Source organism: Sciurus vulgaris (assembly GCF_902686455.1).
Source record: "Sciurus vulgaris genome assembly, chromosome: 3".
Lineage (NCBI taxonomy): Eukaryota > Metazoa > Chordata > Mammalia > Rodentia > Sciuridae > Sciurus > Sciurus vulgaris.
In genome coordinates, this window is record NC_136463.1 from 183183953 (window position 1) to 183201894 (window position 17942).

The following is a 17942-nucleotide window of genomic DNA, read 5'->3' on the forward strand; positions in this document are numbered from 1 at the left end:
AAGAGGTGATCCCAGTGACTGGGGAGGCTGAGGCAGGAAAATCACAAGTTTAAGGCCAGCCTCAGCAACTTAGTGAGACCCTGTCTTAAAATAAAAAATAAATGACTGGGCGTGTAGCTTAGTGGTAAGAGCCCCTGGGTTCAATCCCCAGTTGGCCCCGCCCCCAAAAGTAATATGCAGTTTATGAAAGAGCAATGAAACAAGCCCTCACATACTTACCCAACGAGGTTATAAATTTAGTACAACTTGTAAGGAAAACAATTTGGCAATGTACAGTATCAAGTCTTTAAAAGAGTTCATGCCATTTTTTTGGCGGGGGGGGCACTGGGGATTGAACTCAGGGACACTGAACCACTGAGCCACATCCCCACATACAATAATATTGTATTGTATTTAGAGACAGGGTCTCACTGAGTTGCTTAGCACCTCCCTTTTGAGGAGGCTAGCTTTGAACTTGCAATCCTCTTGTCTCAGCCTCCAGAGCCACTGGATTATAGGCATGTGCCTGGCTCAGCTCCTGCCTTTTGAGTTAGTAATGCCACCTTTGTTTTTTTTTGTGTGTGTGTTTAGTATTGGGAATTGAACCCAAGGGTGCTCTACCACTGAGCTCCATACCCAGCCCTTTTTGTTTTTTATTTGGAGATGGTCTTGCTAAGTTACCAGGCTGGCCTCAAACTTGAGATTCTTCTGTCTTGGCTTTCTGAGTCACTGGGATTACAGCATGTGCCACCACTCCCAGGTAGAAGGATTTAAGAACTAATTACAAGAACAAAAAATTTAAATAAGCAAAATTTCCAACATTGGGAATATAGGTGAATTAAACAGTAGTAAATCATTACCCTGAATATGGCTATCTCTCGATTTTATGATCAGGTTAAAATGTTAACTATAAGAAGAATTAAATAAAATTTTTACATATAATTGATTTTAATTTTATTTAGAGATATTTATAGGGAGGAAATATCTACCTAGAAAATATTTATAGGAAGGATTCTGGGAAAGTTCTCTATTCTTTTTATGACAGTGTTTCCCCAATTCCCCACAATGAGAATGTAACACCTTTGTATTCAGAGAATAATAACTGTTACTTATAAAATGTCTACTTAGAGGCAAAATCTTACCGGAAGAGGAAGTTTCCCTTCAACCAAAAGTAATGTGTCTCCAGAACAGATCTTAAGCTCTTGCAGGGTTGCATTCTGTGAACACAGAAATTCCTTTTTGTCACTTATGACTTCTGAAAGGAACAAACAGACCATGGGACCTTTATTTATTTATTTTTAACCTCTATTACCTTTTCAAGAAATAAATAAGGGAATAGCAAAGCAGAGACAGGAAGTAAGCTAGACTCTGAAAGCAGGATGGCACTGAAGCCAGAATTGGGGACAGGCAGTTAGTGTACAAATAGGGGATCGGGTCAAATCGAGGAAATGGAGGCCATGAAAGCCATCTGCCTCTGGAAGTTGGAGACCGCTCTGGGAGAATGGAAAGTCAAGGACTTGCACAGCCCATTGATAACCAAATTTACCTGCCCCAGTCAGAGACTACAGACAAGGAGCTGCTAATTAATGCCCCCTGGGCCCTTACCTGCCTGAATCACCTCGGCCCTCCCCCTGCCCATTGCATCTCACTTTATGCAAAACCAGGCCTAATCTTGTAGGTGGGAAGGAGAGATAAGCGGGGAGAGAACTGGAGAACAAAAGAGACCCTAACTTATAAAAGATGTAGGGCGCGCTCACTTTTTGGGACTTTAGAACGTCAGCCATGGCCCCCTTCTCCCTCCCGGGGGAGAAGTCTGTATTATTACTTTTAAATAAAACCTGCTTAATCTGCTTGCCTTGGCTGCTTCTCTAGTGTTCAAACTTCAACACTGGAGGGAGCAGAACTCATTACCGGTCAATGGCGTTATCAGCATTACTTACTAAATGCAGGTGTAGAATCTGAGATATCTTCAAGGAGAGGAGGACAGCTGAGATAAAGTGAGGACAGACTGGTGTGCACCTGTGAAATTCTAATCACACCTGAAGTGGTGTGGAGGATTTGGAAAACTAGAGGGATCAAGAGAAGACAAGGATTTCTCAAGAAGAAAAGAACAAGGGCCAAGTCAGAATTGAGAGAAAGCAAAGAGCTGAGAAACTGGACTGAGTGGGAAGTAGCAGCTGAAGAAAAACGGGAAAGAAATCAGACTGGGAAAGTGGGCACCAACCAAAGGGACGTGGGCCAGAGGCTGGCAGGCTCTTGAAGGAGAAGGTAAGCAGAGTAAGCCATATTTCAGTCTGAAAAAGCAGGATGGGAAACAGGGCAAATGCAGGAAGAGAAGACAGTTCTGAGGGAAAAGGCTTTGCTTCTAGATAAACTGTCTGACACCAGCTGGGGAAATGACAGTGACGGAGTGCTGAAGCTGTTTGAATCGACACTCCATCATCCAAACCGAGACTCCAAGGAGGCTTCTCCAGATCGTACTGACTGTTAGGGCAGCACGCTCCAGAGAAGCCTCGGCAGCCTTGCCGTCAACCTTCTGTTGCCGTCCAGTGCTGCTATGACTGAACAGAATGCGGCAAGTGAAGACTGGAAAAGGGTGGCTGAGCACAGCCATTTCTGGAAGGAGTTTCCCTTGGCCTGGGTTCGGAGTGCAAGGTTTGGTGCTATTAGGGCCGACAGTAAGGAGCTTGACAAGATTCAGACTATCCTGTGTTAAAACTGTTTCTGAACCAACCCTAAGAGTTTGGCTGGACCGAGTTTGAACCATAGCCACGTGATTGTCTGATAAGATAAATTCTACCATCATTTAGATTCAGAGAAACTCTAAGATTAAAATATGCAAGGGTCAAAAATTGAGTGTGGGCTGGGGATGTGGCTCGGGGATAGAGTGCTTGCCTTGCGTGGGTGAGGCGCTGGTTCAAACCCCAGCCCGCCCCACCCCTCAGAGTGTGCTTTCGGATGCTTTCAGGAGCTCCAGAGTCATCTGCTCTCTGAGGCGCTCTGCTTCCTGGTGGACGCTGTCCTAGGACATGCTCTCCCTCACCAGAAGGGGCCTCTCACCTGTATCAGGAACACTCCCACCTAACCCAGGCTTGGTCTCTGTCAGAAAACCAGTCAGAGAAAGGGAAAACAGACTGCTGAGGTTTTTGTTTCCTAAAAGTGTAAAAGTTTTCTCTGGAATTTTTTCATGAGTTGGGAGGGGGAAATCCTTTATGAAAGCTCGGTCATTTAAGAGCAGAAGGTATAGAAACAATCTTACTTCTTCACACAAAGGCTCCCCAGCTTCGTAGCACCAATCCGTTTTTCGTAAATGCCATGCATCTCCTATGAAGGAATCAATATCAGGATGAAAGCCCCCAGAACAGGTTTTAAGCATTCATCAGGAATAAATATTCTGGATAAACGGATGTCGAATGGGGTTTGCTCTGCTAATAATCATTTGTTTTTAAATGCTCTCTTTCAGAGCATGAAAAGTTATGTTTTCCTGCTCAATTTGGTTACTTTGCTTTCTTTTCCACCAAGAACTTGTGAATAAAAACAACATATTCATATTATGTATTTGTGACTAAAAACACTTGCTACTATTACACAATATTTACTTTGTACCCTTATTCTTTACATGTGTACACATATACACATCATATATCACTACACACAAATATGTACATATATATAAGAATTAAATCTCTTGTGAAAACCTAAAGTTGGGTTGTAAAAAATTTGTTTCAGTTGTCAATGGACCTTTATTTTTATTTATTTACATGTGGTGCTGAGAATCGAACCCAGTGCCTCACACGTGCTAGGCAAGCCCCCTCTACCATTGAGCTACAGCCCCAGCCCTAAAGTTGAGTTTTGTTGTAGCTTAAAGTATATGCTAACATTGCTTAGCAACTGCAAATGTGTACAAGAAAATCCTTCCTATTACTCCTTCCTAATGTAAAAACACAGTGCAGTACTTTCTGAAGAGTATTTCAATGAAGCTAATGTGAATGAATATTTATAAATGTTAAATAGACTTAAATCAGATTTCTTTTTCAGTATACTTATTTGCTGCTACCCTACCCAATGAGAGTTCTTTTTTTTTTTTGCATGAGGAAAAAGTTGGATGGGTCAAAAGTTAGAAACCCTGGTTATTAAAAAACAAAAACCCAGCCATTATTTGATGAGCAAGATGCTGCAGCACCAAAAACATCTAACAGGCAAAGGAATCATCACAGAGTTCTTGCTCATCTCCACAGCCAGGGTCTGAACCCCTGCAGCACCCTTCTTACAGACCCTCTTGAGTCATCAGCTCTAGCTTCAAATACAGAAAGATTTACATCAATTTTTAAATTAACTTAAGCAACTTATAAAATCAGGAGTAAGTTAAAAGTGAGCACTCTTAGTCCACAGCACAGCAGGTGGGAAGAGCCTGGGCCCAGAGCAGAGGTTACAGCTACTGGCTGAGGAACTCTGGGAAGCCTTTCAGCCTTTGCATTCTGTTCCCTCCTCTGTGAAAGGGGAACAGGTGACCATCCCCACCTGGGAGGGCTGTTGCCAAGGTTTAATGAGACACCGCCCATGTACTTCTACAAGAGAGCCCAGAGTGAACGTCCCTTCCACACGCACACTGGCGCCCCCTTCAATGGCATCTGAGGGGCAAAGTGCTCTAATGAAAGCAGCTGGGTGCCTCATCAAGCTCAGGGACATGACTGCACCCAGGAAGCTGCTGTAAGTCACCCTGGGTTAATGCTTTCCATTCACATTCCATTTCCTAGTCTAAACCACACGCATGACATGAAATAGGATGCATGAGATTCTGAAGTGATGAGACTAAAACAATTTCAGTGGAACAGTATGTGGATAATTCCAGGCAGTATATGTAAGGTACAAAGCTGCTCCCCCACCGTTTACATTGCAGCCATTTCCCCACCTCCCGACCACTTGTCAGTCTGCGAACATCCTAGCTAGCTGCTGGTTCATCAGTCAGCTTGCAAGTGTCCTTCTCTGATATTGGTCCCCTGTTAGCCCGGCGGGATTCAGCGGCTTTAGGGTAGCTTCCCCGCCATCTTTCCTCATCTTCTCTCTCTCCTCCTCACTTGCTCCATCCTCCTGGCTTTCACGCTCTCTTGCGCACACCCTTTCTCGTTCCCTTTCTCTTCCTCTCATTTTCTCTCTTACCCTGCAGGGAGACACTCTGCTTGCTTCATAAACTCCCTTAGGTGATTTCCCGTGTCCGGCGTGGCTCCGTGGGATCCCTTACAGTATAAATCTTGGCTTTCTTTCTTTACATCCTTGCTGGGGTCTGTCTAGGCTAACCCTAATGCTAGTTTTCTTTTAGTTTGCAAAGAAGAACCAGGAGAATTCATTATGTACACACAGAAATTAAAGCTACTGCCTCCCCCCCACACACATAGCTTGTAAAACTTTCTTCCACAACCCCTGGGGAAAAAGAAAATTTGAAAAGTTTTCCTTAGGTTCATAGATAATTGTTTGAACTAAAGAATGAGGATAAGATTATGTTATCATGGTAAATAACTTACCTGATAGGCCAGATTTCTCAAGCATTATCTTTAAACACTAAAAAAAAAAAAAAAAAAGTTATAATAGTACAAGGAGAAATAAATACTCTTTTTGAACCCTGGGCCTTAAGTCTTATTCTATGTAATCATTCTTGGATAGATGAAGGCACACAGAAGTAGGATGATCTACAAGTCAGCTAGCTCTCTCCTAGGAGCTGGGTCGGGGCAGTTCAGGGAGGAAAAACAACTCCTGTGTTTGCAGCCAGGACTCAGCTCCAAGTTTCATTCACTGCCTTCTCAGTCTCTGACATGACTTCCTTTCCACGAGAATTAACAGTGTGTATTTGATCAAATTATCAATAAGGCTAACTTCACAGATATACAATAACCTCTGAATCCCCTAAAAGGAGATCAACCTTTATTTAGCGGCCACAAAACACAAATGATCACATATAAACTGACAAGGAAAGAATTGTGTAAGTTGTGATCTCATGGTACAATGCAAAAATGTGAAAATATGAGCAAAAGTTTTAATACTTCCCAACTTTCTGAGGGAAAAACATTCCAAAATAAATCTTGGGTCAAAGAGTAAATAAAATTTTGTTTATACTACCCTAGAGCAAAAGGAAATAAAAATAAGGATGGTCATTCTTGTATTGTTCAGAATAAGAAAGAGTGGCAATGAATCAAAATGTCTATTAATGGGGGAACATTTAAGAAAATGAAGATATGTCTTGGTAGTTCAAAGAACAGAACAGGGTTATATATGGAAGTCTTAACAGATCTTTAAAATATTTTAAGTGAACTTGAAAGGGTCTACATGTGTGTGCAGCATAATCCACACAGACAAAATGAGCTCTTCACTCCTTTATGTACCCATGGTCACAGCTGGCATGAGCTTTGGGAGGACACCTCCTGTCAGTCACTTGTCAGGTCATCTCAGTGCCTTCTAGAGAAGGGAGGTGTGATCAACAGGAATTTTTAGTCCCCTGAAGTTCAAAAATGGAATAAATCTAAGGTTAGCTGGGTAAGTATGTGCTTACAGATTATTTAGAAAACGATGCCAGTGACGACTCAATGGTTAAAGCAGGGTGATGAGGCCAACGGGCTTTCCTTAAGTGAGGAAAACAAGAGCGAGTGCATCCATCTATCTGCTCCAGGCAGGGGGCCGGCAGCAAAGGCTTTGGAGGAGAGCAGGGAGGCCAGCAGAGGGCAGTGGCTGATTTCCTTGTGAGAACAGACCCAGGGAGGTTCAAGACTGGAAGCCAGGAGATCAGTTAACTTGTGGAACAGTGCAGATGAATGACGGTGATGGGCTTGACAGGGACACGGCAGCTCAGGGAGTGAGACACGGACAGATCCTAGCTGCGTTTTGATGGCAGAAGCAACACAAGGTCCTGCAACACTGGATGTGGAGTAAGACCAAGGAGGATCAAGGTTTTTGGCCTGAGCAGATAGAAAATTGAGCTGCCATTAGCTGAAGGAGAGAAAAACGTGTGGAGGACATTTCAGGAGGCAAGGGGTCCCACTGGGGATGTGCTCTAGTGTGGACTTTCAGACAACCTAGGTGGCAGCTGGATGCTCTGGGGCCGGAGGGGCCCAGTCTAAGCGCACCTGTAGCAGAATGCTCAAAAGGCAGGGGAAGAGGGGGAAAGAGCAAGCCAAGAGAGGCGGGCTGGTGGACTGAGAGGAAAACCAGAACAGCGCCAACCTCCCGGAAGGCAGATGGAAGCTGCTAGTAGAGCCAGCAGCTGCGCAGAGCGCTGGGGGCAGACTGGACGCGCACGGCAGGGTGAGAGCAGACAGGAGGCTCGTGGGTGGGTGGGTGGGTGCAGCATTAAGGGGCTCCCGAGGGCTCACAGGAGGAAATGTATGTGTCACTCCTTAGCATAGTTCTGTGGTTTCTTTGAAATTAAAAAATACACAAGGTTAATGAAAGCTGGTAACTGGGAGGCTGAAGCAGGATAAGTGTGGACTCAAGGCCAGCCTCAGCAACTTAGCGAGGCCCTGTCTCAAAATAAATAAAAAGGGCTGAGGTGTGGCTCAGTGATTAAGCACCCCTGGGTTTAATCCCCAGAAAACACACACACACACACACACACACACACACACTAAAGGCCAATGAAAAACTGGGAACATATTTAAAGCATGGAATAAGGGTAAAAAATATTTATCTTAAAAAATTCTATCATGGAAAAAAAAATATTCTATCATGGAAGATTTCAAATGCATGCAGAGACTAGTCCTCCTCAAGTAGCCATCATCTCAATTATTCATGTCTGGTCCTGTTTGTCAATACCACACCCACCTTCCCCCAGATGATTCTTCTTTTTTTTGTTTTGGTACCAGGGATTGAACTCAGGGTGCTTAACCACTGAGCCATATCCCCAGTCCTTTTTATTTTTTATTTTGAGATAGGGTCTCACTAAATTGCCCAGGCTGGTCTCAAACTTGTGATCCTCCTTTGTTAGCCTTTTGAGCTGCTGGGATTACAGGTGAGCTGCAACTGTGTTCAGTTCCCCCAGATTCTTTAAAAGTAAATGCCACCACCATTATGTACAACTATAATGCATCAATAAAAAAATATGCAGGAAAAAATAAAAGCAAATGCCAGATAGCATATCGTTTTGTTTATAAATATTTAATATGCATTTCTGAAAGATAAGGACTCTTTTAAAAATATAACCCTTAAGTGATCAACATCTTTTCAGAACTTATAAGTTTTTCAAATTAAGGATTTATTAATATCAATAAATACCCAGTTCAAATTTCCCTACTTTCTCTTTAGTTATTACTAAAGTTTTTTTGGTCTGAACCAAGGTCCAGTGAAGTCCATACATTTGCAATGGGGTGCCTATTTGTCTGAGCCTCCTTTAGCCTATAGGTGCCTTCAGACCCTGGAATTTATTTGTTGAAGAAGAGTTTTCCGATCTGGATTCTGCTGGCCGCAGACCTGTGGTGCACTAAAACTCTTCTATCCTTGTATTCCTCATAACTTGGTAGTCAGGCCAGGCACAGTGGCGCATGCATACAATCCCAGTGACTCGGAAGGCTGAGGCTAGAGAATCACAAGTTTGAGGTCAGCCTCAGTAAACTTAGCGAGGTCCTAGGCAACTCAGTGAGACCCTGTCTCAAAACAAAAATAAAAAGGGCTAGGGATTTGACTCAGTGGTTAAGTGCCCCTGGGTTCAATCTCCAGTACCAAAACAAATAAATAAATTGATTAATTAATTTTAAAAAATTGATGGCCAGACCCAGACTTGATAAGATGTAGGTTGTTTTTTGTTTTTGAAAGGTCATCCTAGAACTTCTAGAATGTCTAAGGGCTGCACTTCTTTGGGCTGTTAGCAGTCTTTGAAGATTGTTGCCTTGATCTATTAATTAGAAGTTGAAAAACTGATGCTCTAAAATTCCTTCTTCATTTATTAGCTGGAATATGTTCTATATAGAAAAACATTTTCCAGTTAGCTACTCTGAGGTATAATTTACAGAGGAAAAATGAGATAAAATGCTTATTTCTCTCCCCTTTATGATATCCTAGTATCCATGGTAAATACCAATGAATAATTTCTTTCAGGTTCATTATAGTCTGCTCATAGATTTTATGTGTGTGGTATCGAGATTTTACATATGTGGATAGGGCATATATATGGATTTTACATATGAACACAGATAAGGGATGAGGGGTTTTAATTCTTTTTTAAATCTACACATTCCAAATTCCTATAATAATTTTACTTATTATACACTTTAAATTATCATTCTCTCTGATGTTCAAATTGTCTCATCTTTGATGACTAGGCTCCTGAATCTTTCCTGAAAATTCCAATAAATCTTTATTAGTAGCTTCATTGTCTTCTGTGATGATGTTTCAAGTTTAGCTTACACATTTTGTGACACAGGTATATAGAACCAGCCCTTAATTCAAGGTGCCTGGTTCCTTTTAGTATGAAATGGTATTTAGCAATCACAATCTGGGTGCTAGGGCTGCTTTGGTTCTAAGCTATGTCAGGGCATAGAGCCAGAAACAAATCAAAACAAAACAAAAACAACAACACATTTTTTAAAAAGAAAAAATAGATGAAGTTTATGCAGACTCTTCTAATTCAAATTCAGGAGTAGAGGTTTTTACTTAACCACACTGATTTTTATCTGTGTTTCTGATTTACAATACCAGCAGTCCCAGTGCTCAGTGATACTAACACAATTATTCATGTTTAATCACACACACACACACATAATTCATATCTGTGTATGTGTGCTTATGTATGTATATAAAGTAAAAACACTGGAAGGAACTACATTGAAATGTTAGTATTACTGGAATAAGTAATAATGAGGAGTTTTAATTGTTTTCTTTTAATCCATTTCTGCATTTCCCAAATTTCTACAACAAACAAGTATTACTGATAATTAAAAAAAGGAAAAAAACCCAGTAAAACATCTTCCTTAAAAATCCCAGTTGACTTGCTAATTTTCAAGCTCTCTGAACTACCAGTGAACACATCCAATTCTTGCAAGTACATTATGCAAACCTCATCTTACCTCCTAGCACAAGATAACACTCCCCATACCAAATACTCAGTCTCCCAAACCAAAAAGTGAAATTACTTACATCTCCCACAGACAGTGTTTCTTCTACTATGACCTCCATCTCTGTCCCAGGTTGAATATTAGTCCCCATAGCAAAAAACAGGAACAGCTAAGAGCAAGTCAGAAGTATGAATGCAATTTAACTTGAACTTAAAATCATATGATTGCATTATTTACTTTCCCCCAAAGCCCAGAGTCCATGAAACATTAATAAAAACTCAGTTCTGGAGACGTAACTCAGTGGTAAAACACGTGCCTAGCATGCATGAGTTCATCCTCAGCACTGCAGACAAACAAAAAAAAATCAAGATGGAAACCCTCAAGTTATGTAAAACGAGACTGCATTGAGAAATTTAATGTCACAATTTAAACAATAACTCATCTAGAGACATAAAATGTATCATCATCAATGTTTTTACTCCTCATAAACATCTCTCACAGGTACTATTTCTTTTTTCTTTTTTCTTTTTTTTTTCATACTGAGGATATAACCCAGGGATGTTTTACCACTGGGCTACATCCTCAGACCTTTTTATTTTTTTATTTTTTGAGACAGGTCTCACTGAATTGCTGAGGCTGGCCTGCAGTTGTGATTGTCCTGCTTCTGCCTCCCAAGTTGCTGGGGTCAAAGGTGTGTGCCACTGTGCCCAGCCAGGTATTATTTCTTCTAGTGAGATATCTGGCTCTGTCTCAAGTCACTCCACAGAGGAATCTACACACAGTCACTACACACAATAAGTATTAACTGTCGCTTCTCTGGGCCACTTGGTTGTGGTTTTGTTTTCTGTCTAGGGATCCCAAGTAGGAAAACTATAAATGCACTCTCTTGTCACTTCAGATTCTCAGAGCCCTACCCACTTTTCCAATTCAATCCTGCCTGTCAGTTTGTCTTCCTGCCAGCTTGTTAGGTCCTGCTATTTGCTATTGCTAGTGTTTAGGGGAAAGAAAATTACAGGGGTTGTGATTGGTGGTAAGGTTTTTGAGTTCTTTACATATTTTGCAAATTAAGGATGATGTTATGTCAAGTGAAATAAGCCAGACTCAGAAAGTGAAGGATTGGGTGTTTTACATGCAGAAGTCAGAGAGAGAGAGAGAGAGAGAGAGAGAGAAAGAGAGAGAGAGAGAGAAAATAAAGGAGTAAAAAAACAAAAACAAAAAAGGAGACTCTTATAAAGTGAAGGATTGAGTGTTTTATCTGCAGAAGCTGGAGAGAGAGAGAGAGAGAGAGAGAGAGAGAGAGAGAGAGAGAGAGAGAGAGAGAGAGAGAGAGAGAGAGAGAGAGAGAGAGAGAGAGAGAGAGAGAGAGAGAGAGAGAGAAAGAGAGAAAGAAAGAAAGAAAGAAAGAAAGAAAGAAAGAAAGAAAGAAAGAAAGAAAAAGGGAATAAAAAACAAAAACAAAAAAGGGGAATCTTATAAAAACAGAAGGAAGACCAATAGAGTAGAAAAGGTTGGAGAGGAAGTGAGGAAGGAAATCTGCCTAATTATTTCATGTCTATGTATGAACACACCACATGAATCCTGTATGCATTTATGGGTCTATATTTATAATTACATATGTATAAATAATCATAATGCACTAATTAAAATAATAACAATAAAAGAAGGGAAATCAGTAGAGTGAAGCGAGCAGATGGTGAAGGGAGGAGGAGCAGGAAAGGGAAGGTGCTGGGGAATAAGACCGACCAACTTATGTGCATGTACAAACATGGTATAGTGAATTCCACTATTATGTGTAAAATTATAATGTGCAGGAAAAAAAAAAAAAAAAAAAAAAACCACCAAGGGAAGCTAACAAAGTGGATTCAGGAGCCCTGGGGAACCAACCTCACATGAGTCCAGACTGCCTTGATGCAGGATATTAACAATAAGGGTAGCTTTATGACTTCTGGGCTATAATAAAAGTTTATTAACTAGGTAGGGCTTCTGGCAAGGTTACTTGATAGTGTTTTATACAGGAATGAACACTGATAAAGATGAGGGAGAAGGGAGGATGCTATAAAACTATTACATGATTGCAGAGAGTAATATTAAATCCAAAATCAATATTTTGTATTTCATTAAATAAAAAAGGCTGCCTGCTAGACTCATAATTTTCTGTTCCACTGAAAACAACAACAAACCCCACCACAATAATGCCAGCTCTGATGCAGGAACGCCACGGACCACAGCAGCATCCTAGCTTCACAGATGGTCATGTGTGGGGAAAGGTCATCTCAGAATCTATGAAACAAAGTGGCTGGAACCGGTGGCCACTCGACCTTAAACATCCCCTTTAAATACAAAATTGTTACATAGAAGAACCTTCTACATATAATTTCACATAACATTCTTTATTTAAACACAGGAAACTATATGGATATACTCCTAAAGTATCCTTTAAGAACAACAACAAAAAACTTTTAGGGAAAACCAGTATTAATGAAGTAGGTTACTAATTACAGATTAAGACATTCTGGTTAGGGAAGGGTGACTTCATCTAAAGGTATCCTGCTGTACCTGAGAGGAAGTTGGTGCTTTTCCAAGACACAGTCCCAAAGAACTCCCCATCTTCACTTCTGCTTCCTTCAAAGTGGAACCATCCGGCACTATAAAGAATTTTGGGAAAATGATTAATGTTTTAAATTCCCATCTCTCTTAGCAAAATAATATATTGAAGTCAGGCAGTCTTTGAAAATTAAGATGGTCAAGAGAGGCTAGGGTGAGGCTCGGCGGTACAGTGCGTGCTTGGCACTAGTGAGGCCCTGGGTTCAATCCCAGCATCACCAGCTAGTAATACATTTTCACATACCCCACTCCCCAAGAATATTAAAAGAGAAAAAAATGAGTTGCATGTCATGCCAAAGAATCACATATTTAGTTGCTTAATTTTCAATTTCCATACTTTATTATTATTTGTATGATACTAGAAGTTAAGAGGCAGCTATGAGTGTTTAAGACTCATACTTAATAGAAATGACTTGGTCAAAGAGCTGTTGTGTATGGGTTAAAAGTCAGATGTTCTGGCTCAGTCTATCACAATGGACCATGTCCACATTTCACACGTGGCAGTGAGACCAATCAATGATCAGGCTCGTCCATGACTAAATCACAGCTCTAATGAGGAGAGGGCTAGACAGGTGAGAAGGTGAGAACCAAAGACTGTGTTCCATATGGGATCACAACAAAATCAGCAAATGAAGCACAGAAAACTAAGGAAATAAGACTAGAAAGAGATAATGAGATCTGAAACGAGGACCAGAGCATCAGAAATGAACAGAAGAACAGAAATGTTAAATTTTCTTAATGTGTGGATGTTTTGATGAAAATATGTTTATAGATTTGTTCCTAAAAGGTAATTTAAGATTAGTAGGGGGTTGGGTGTGAGGCTCAGTGGCAGAGCACTTGCTTAGCATGTGCAAGGCCCTGGGTTAGATCCCCAGCACCACCCTCCACCAAAACAAAAAAGAAATAATAAAAAAAGAAAATATTAGATATTGGAAACCATTTGCTTAGGGTAAAAGTGTTAAGAAAGACAGAAAGATGGAATGAGTGGATGTCAGCTTTTGAAAGCTACCAACAAGACTAACCTGGACAAAGCAGCTTCCCGTTTCTATCAATAGGTCTCAAACAGCTGTTCTGAGCTATAAATAAAAACAAGCATGTTATGCACCAAAGAACACCAAAGAGAGATGCTTTTTGCTAGTGTTAATTAGCAGAAATCTAAAATAGAATAAAATACCTAAATTAAAAAAAGAGAGAGAGAACAACAAAACCCTCTAACACCAAAACAAAAGGCCGCCTGCCTGGGCAGTCTTCACTCGCATGCAGTGCAGACTGCAGAAACACACGCTGGAACTGTGCAGCCATTTTAAAAATCAGTGGGAACGTTCCGATGGGTCTAAGCCTTAAAATCTGTCAAAACTTTTAAAACTCTTTGTTGGTTACATATGAAGGGAAAAGAAAAAAAAAAAAAAAATAGCACAGATAATATGTATACATTTATTTAAAACATCAGAAACTTTGAGAACGAAATGGTTTGTGTCTCTGTAGTAGTGCCAACAGGGCTGGCTCCTCACTGAAGAGCCGGTGAAGCAGAGTGGGCACCTCTCCTGCCCTCAGCTCTGCAGGTGGCCATGCCAACTGGCTTCTGACGTGTGCTCTGCTGTGCTTTCGTGTCAGGAGCCCCTCTAGAGTTGTGGGGGTGCTCTGTCCTTTTCATCACAACTGCCTTCCTCACTCAGGTTGTGGGTTCACCTGCACCAAGTTACACAGCTGCACATCCAGATTCTCTCCAGTGACAGCAGAGTCCACATTCCTAAGGCGGCTGCTGCTTCTACAGCACCATATGCTTTCGTTTCATCTGGGTGTGTTCTTCGTTGGCTTATTCCCTCTTCCATTATTCATCCTTGCAAAATGTCAGGTGAGTTTATTGCTGAGAGAAAAGGAGGTGACACAGCCACACACTTGGCTGTCTGTGGAATGCACACCAGCAAACTTGAAAGAAGTAACATGACTGGTCATGGATGTTGTGCACACCTGTTATGAAGGTGGAGGTCTAGGGGCTGCAGAGCTGGCAGCCGGCCTGTGCTCCATTTCATTATCCATAGTTAATGTACCGTGCTTGCTGAAACACGAACCAATGTTGCCAGGGCACTAATGTTATATAATCAAATCATAGTAACTGAAATTTTTGCATATCATAAATGTACAAAGCAGACTATATTTAAAATATGTTGGGTGGGTCTGGGGATGTGGCTTAGTGGTAGAGCACTTGCCTAGCAATGTAAGACCAAAGGTTCAATCACCAGCATCAACAATAAACAAGCAAATAAAATATGTTGGGTGATGTTTGGTAAATGGATTCAGGCCAGCATGCACTATTTTTCAGGATACAGATTCCTACTTTTGGGGAAGGAGCACATTAGATTTTTTTGTTCCAATAGAATTCTTACAAAGTAGGACATGAATAGGGAATGGGTGGATGGTTGAATCTTCTTCTTCTTCTTTTTTTTTAACAATACCTTCATTTTGTTTATTTTTATTTGTATGTGGTGCTGAGGATTGAACCCAGTGCCTTACATGTGCTAGGCAAGCGCTCTGCCACTGAGCCACATACACCCCGGCCCTGGTTGAGCCTTCTGACTAGGTAAGAATGGTACAGGCCTACACATTCTACCATTATTAGACCACTGCAGAATCTCTTTTTGAGATTCCTGAATCCATAATGTTGTATTACAATGACATAAAGCTAGCACATAATTCTAATACAAATTTCATGGAAAATGAAACAATCTAAAAAGGAGTTTCCCAATTTAAAAAGTGCATTTTAAGTACTATGTCCTTAACATCTTTCCACTTTCAGCTGGGTGTGATAGGTATGTCTGTAGCTCCAGTTACCTGGGAGGCTGAGGCAAAAGGATCGCGTGAGTCCAGGAATTTGAAGCCTGCCTGGCACCACAGCAAGACCCTGTGTTAAAAAACAATCTTTTCGCTTTCATTCAACAAACACTGTAGTGTCTTCTGTGTGCCAGGCACTGTACCAGAAGCTGTGATAGGGTACTCAGCACAACAGCCATGGACTCTGCCCTCATACAGCCTCATCTAATGGCAGAGGCAGATGTTAATTATGCAAAAGACAGTGACAGTGATAAATGCTATAAAACAAAAGCACAGGGTATTAAAAAGAGTGAAACAGAAATGAACTGCAATTGTGTGGTGGAAGTAACATTTCAGCTGAAACCAAATGGGGTTGAGGTTAGCAGATAAAGAGTGAAGGGAAGAGAGTTCAAAGAGAGATCAGAGCACTGGGGATCTTGGAGGTGGGTGAAGCTGGTGCACAGAGAAACTCCAAGAAGGCAGCCTGCTGGGTGTGTGGCAAGAAAGCAGAGGAGTGGATGCAATGAGGTCAAGATTGAGCAGGGGTCAGTTATGCAAGTTCCTGAGGACTGGCGAAGGAACTGGCCTGCATGCAAGGGACGTACTGAAGGACCCTGAGCAGAGGAGTGACGAGGTCCAGCTCGCTTGCTACATGAGGAATGGTTCAGAGGAACAAGAGCAGAAGAAGAGGGAGACCAGCTACGGGGCAAGGTAACAAAGCATTCATTTTAGTGAGGTGTAATTTACTTACAATAAAACACATCCACTTTAAGTGTAGAGTTCACAGAGTTTGATAAATACAAAAAAGGCAGAAAAACCAGCAAACTGAGATAAAATCTGTATCACCCCCAAAATTCCCTTGTCACACTTCAGTCAATCCCTCATCAGACTTCTGTGACTATAGTTTAAATTTTATTTTTCTAAAATTTCACCTTTATGGAATCAAACAGAACATTCTTTTCTATGTCTATGTTTTTTCATGTAATGACTGGAGATCCACAGGGATTCTGCACAGGGCAGAACCTGGAGTCTGCTGCTTTGCAGAGATGAGCAGCATCCCACTGACTGGACATACCACAATTTGCCCATCTAGCCACCTGCCCATGCACATCTGGGCTGTGGCCAGTTTCTGGTTATGGACATTTGTCTTGGTTAAAGTGTGTTTTACTTGTTCTTCCCATTCACTAGAATGGCTATGATGAAAAGATAACTATGAACATTGGCAAGGGTGTGGAGAAACGGCAACACTGACACGCTGCTGGTGGGAGTGCACAGGTTCAGTCACTTTGGAAAACCATCCGGCTGTGTCCTGTGTCTTGCAAAGGTAGACATGAATTTCCCAGCCATTCCATTCCTGTGCATCTACCTGAGAGAACTGAAAATAAATGTCCAAAGATTTACATGCAAATGTTTACAGCAGTATTCCAAATGCCCATCAACTGGTGAATAAACAAATAAAATGTGGTATGTCCATACAGTTGACCACTAGTCAGCAATAAAAAGAAACAAACTGTTTATAAATGCTAAATAATGTGCAAACTTCAAAAACAGCATAGTAAGTAAAAGAAGTCACACACCAAGATCATATGGTTCTATTTGTATGAAATGTCCAGAAAATCAAGTCCATAGAGATGGAAAGTGGGTTTATTACTGGACATGGGCTCAGAATACAAATGGGTATAAGAGATCTTTTTTGGAGTGACAGAAATGTTTTAAAACTGAATGGTGTTCAAGTCTATACATTTACTGATAATTTCTGAATTACACATAAGATGAGTGAATTTTAGCTAGGCACAGCAGTGTATGCCTCTAATCCCAGCAACTTTGGAGGCTGAGGCAGAAGGACCATGAGTTTGAGGCTAGCCTCAGCAACTTAGTAAGACACTATCTCAAAAAAAAAAAAAAAAAAAAAAAAAAAAGGGCTGGAGTAGAGTGTCCCTGGGTTCCATTCCTAGTACCACACACATAAAAAAAAAAAAAGAAGTGAATTTTTTTGTCTATCTCAATAAAGTCATTAAACCTGATGCAGAGTGAACATTAAGTTTGCAGAATGTTATTTTTAGTATGACAGAATCTATCTATATGTATACACACATAGGTATTTATAATGTATAGTATGATAGGTATAAATGCTCTCTATACACACCCAAATCAAATATACTCACTGCATCAGGGAAGGGAAGAAAAATACATCTGAGAAGGAGAACACAGAGGATTTTATGTTTCAAACAAAAACAAAACATATGACAAGATGTTAACATTTGTCCATTTTGGGTGGTTTTTCTAAATTATTTTTGTACTTTCCCATATTTTTTCAACAAAAAAACAAAACTAAATTAAACCAAAAACCAAAAGCAAATGTAAATGATTACCTAGTTCCTTCATTAATTTTAATTCCTTTATGGCTTTAATTCGAATATCAAACACCACCTAAAATAGAGAAATAAACTAATGACTGTGTATAAGTTGCATAGGAGGAGATGAAACTGAAGCCCAGCAGTGTATGCACACCTA

The 17942-nt window shown here is 40.8% G+C and overlaps 1 protein-coding gene across 6 annotated transcripts in view; it reads right to left on the minus strand.

Moving 5' to 3' along the window:
• USP40 (ubiquitin specific peptidase 40) overlaps window positions 1-17942 on the minus strand; it is a 79823-nt gene that overhangs the window by 14755 nt on the left and 47126 nt on the right. For 4 of the 6 annotated variants that reach the window (XM_079132250.1, XM_079132252.1, XM_079132251.1 and 1 more), the window contains 7 exons: window positions 17801-17858; window positions 13640-13693; window positions 12570-12658; window positions 10096-10182; window positions 5502-5538; window positions 3239-3303; window positions 1122-1196 (listed from right to left, as the gene is read on the minus strand). In XM_079132250.1, coding sequence (XP_078988376.1) covers window positions 1122-1196; window positions 3239-3303; window positions 5502-5538; window positions 10096-10182; window positions 12570-12658; window positions 13640-13693; window positions 17801-17858 — 465 coding nt within the window. Of the gene's footprint in view, window positions 1-660; window positions 757-1121; window positions 1197-2912; window positions 3079-3238; window positions 3304-5501; window positions 5539-10095; window positions 10183-12569; window positions 12659-13639; window positions 13694-17800; window positions 17859-17942 lie in introns of those variants that run through there. The other 2 variants (XR_013762622.1, XM_079132254.1) reach the window with 2 other exon arrangements.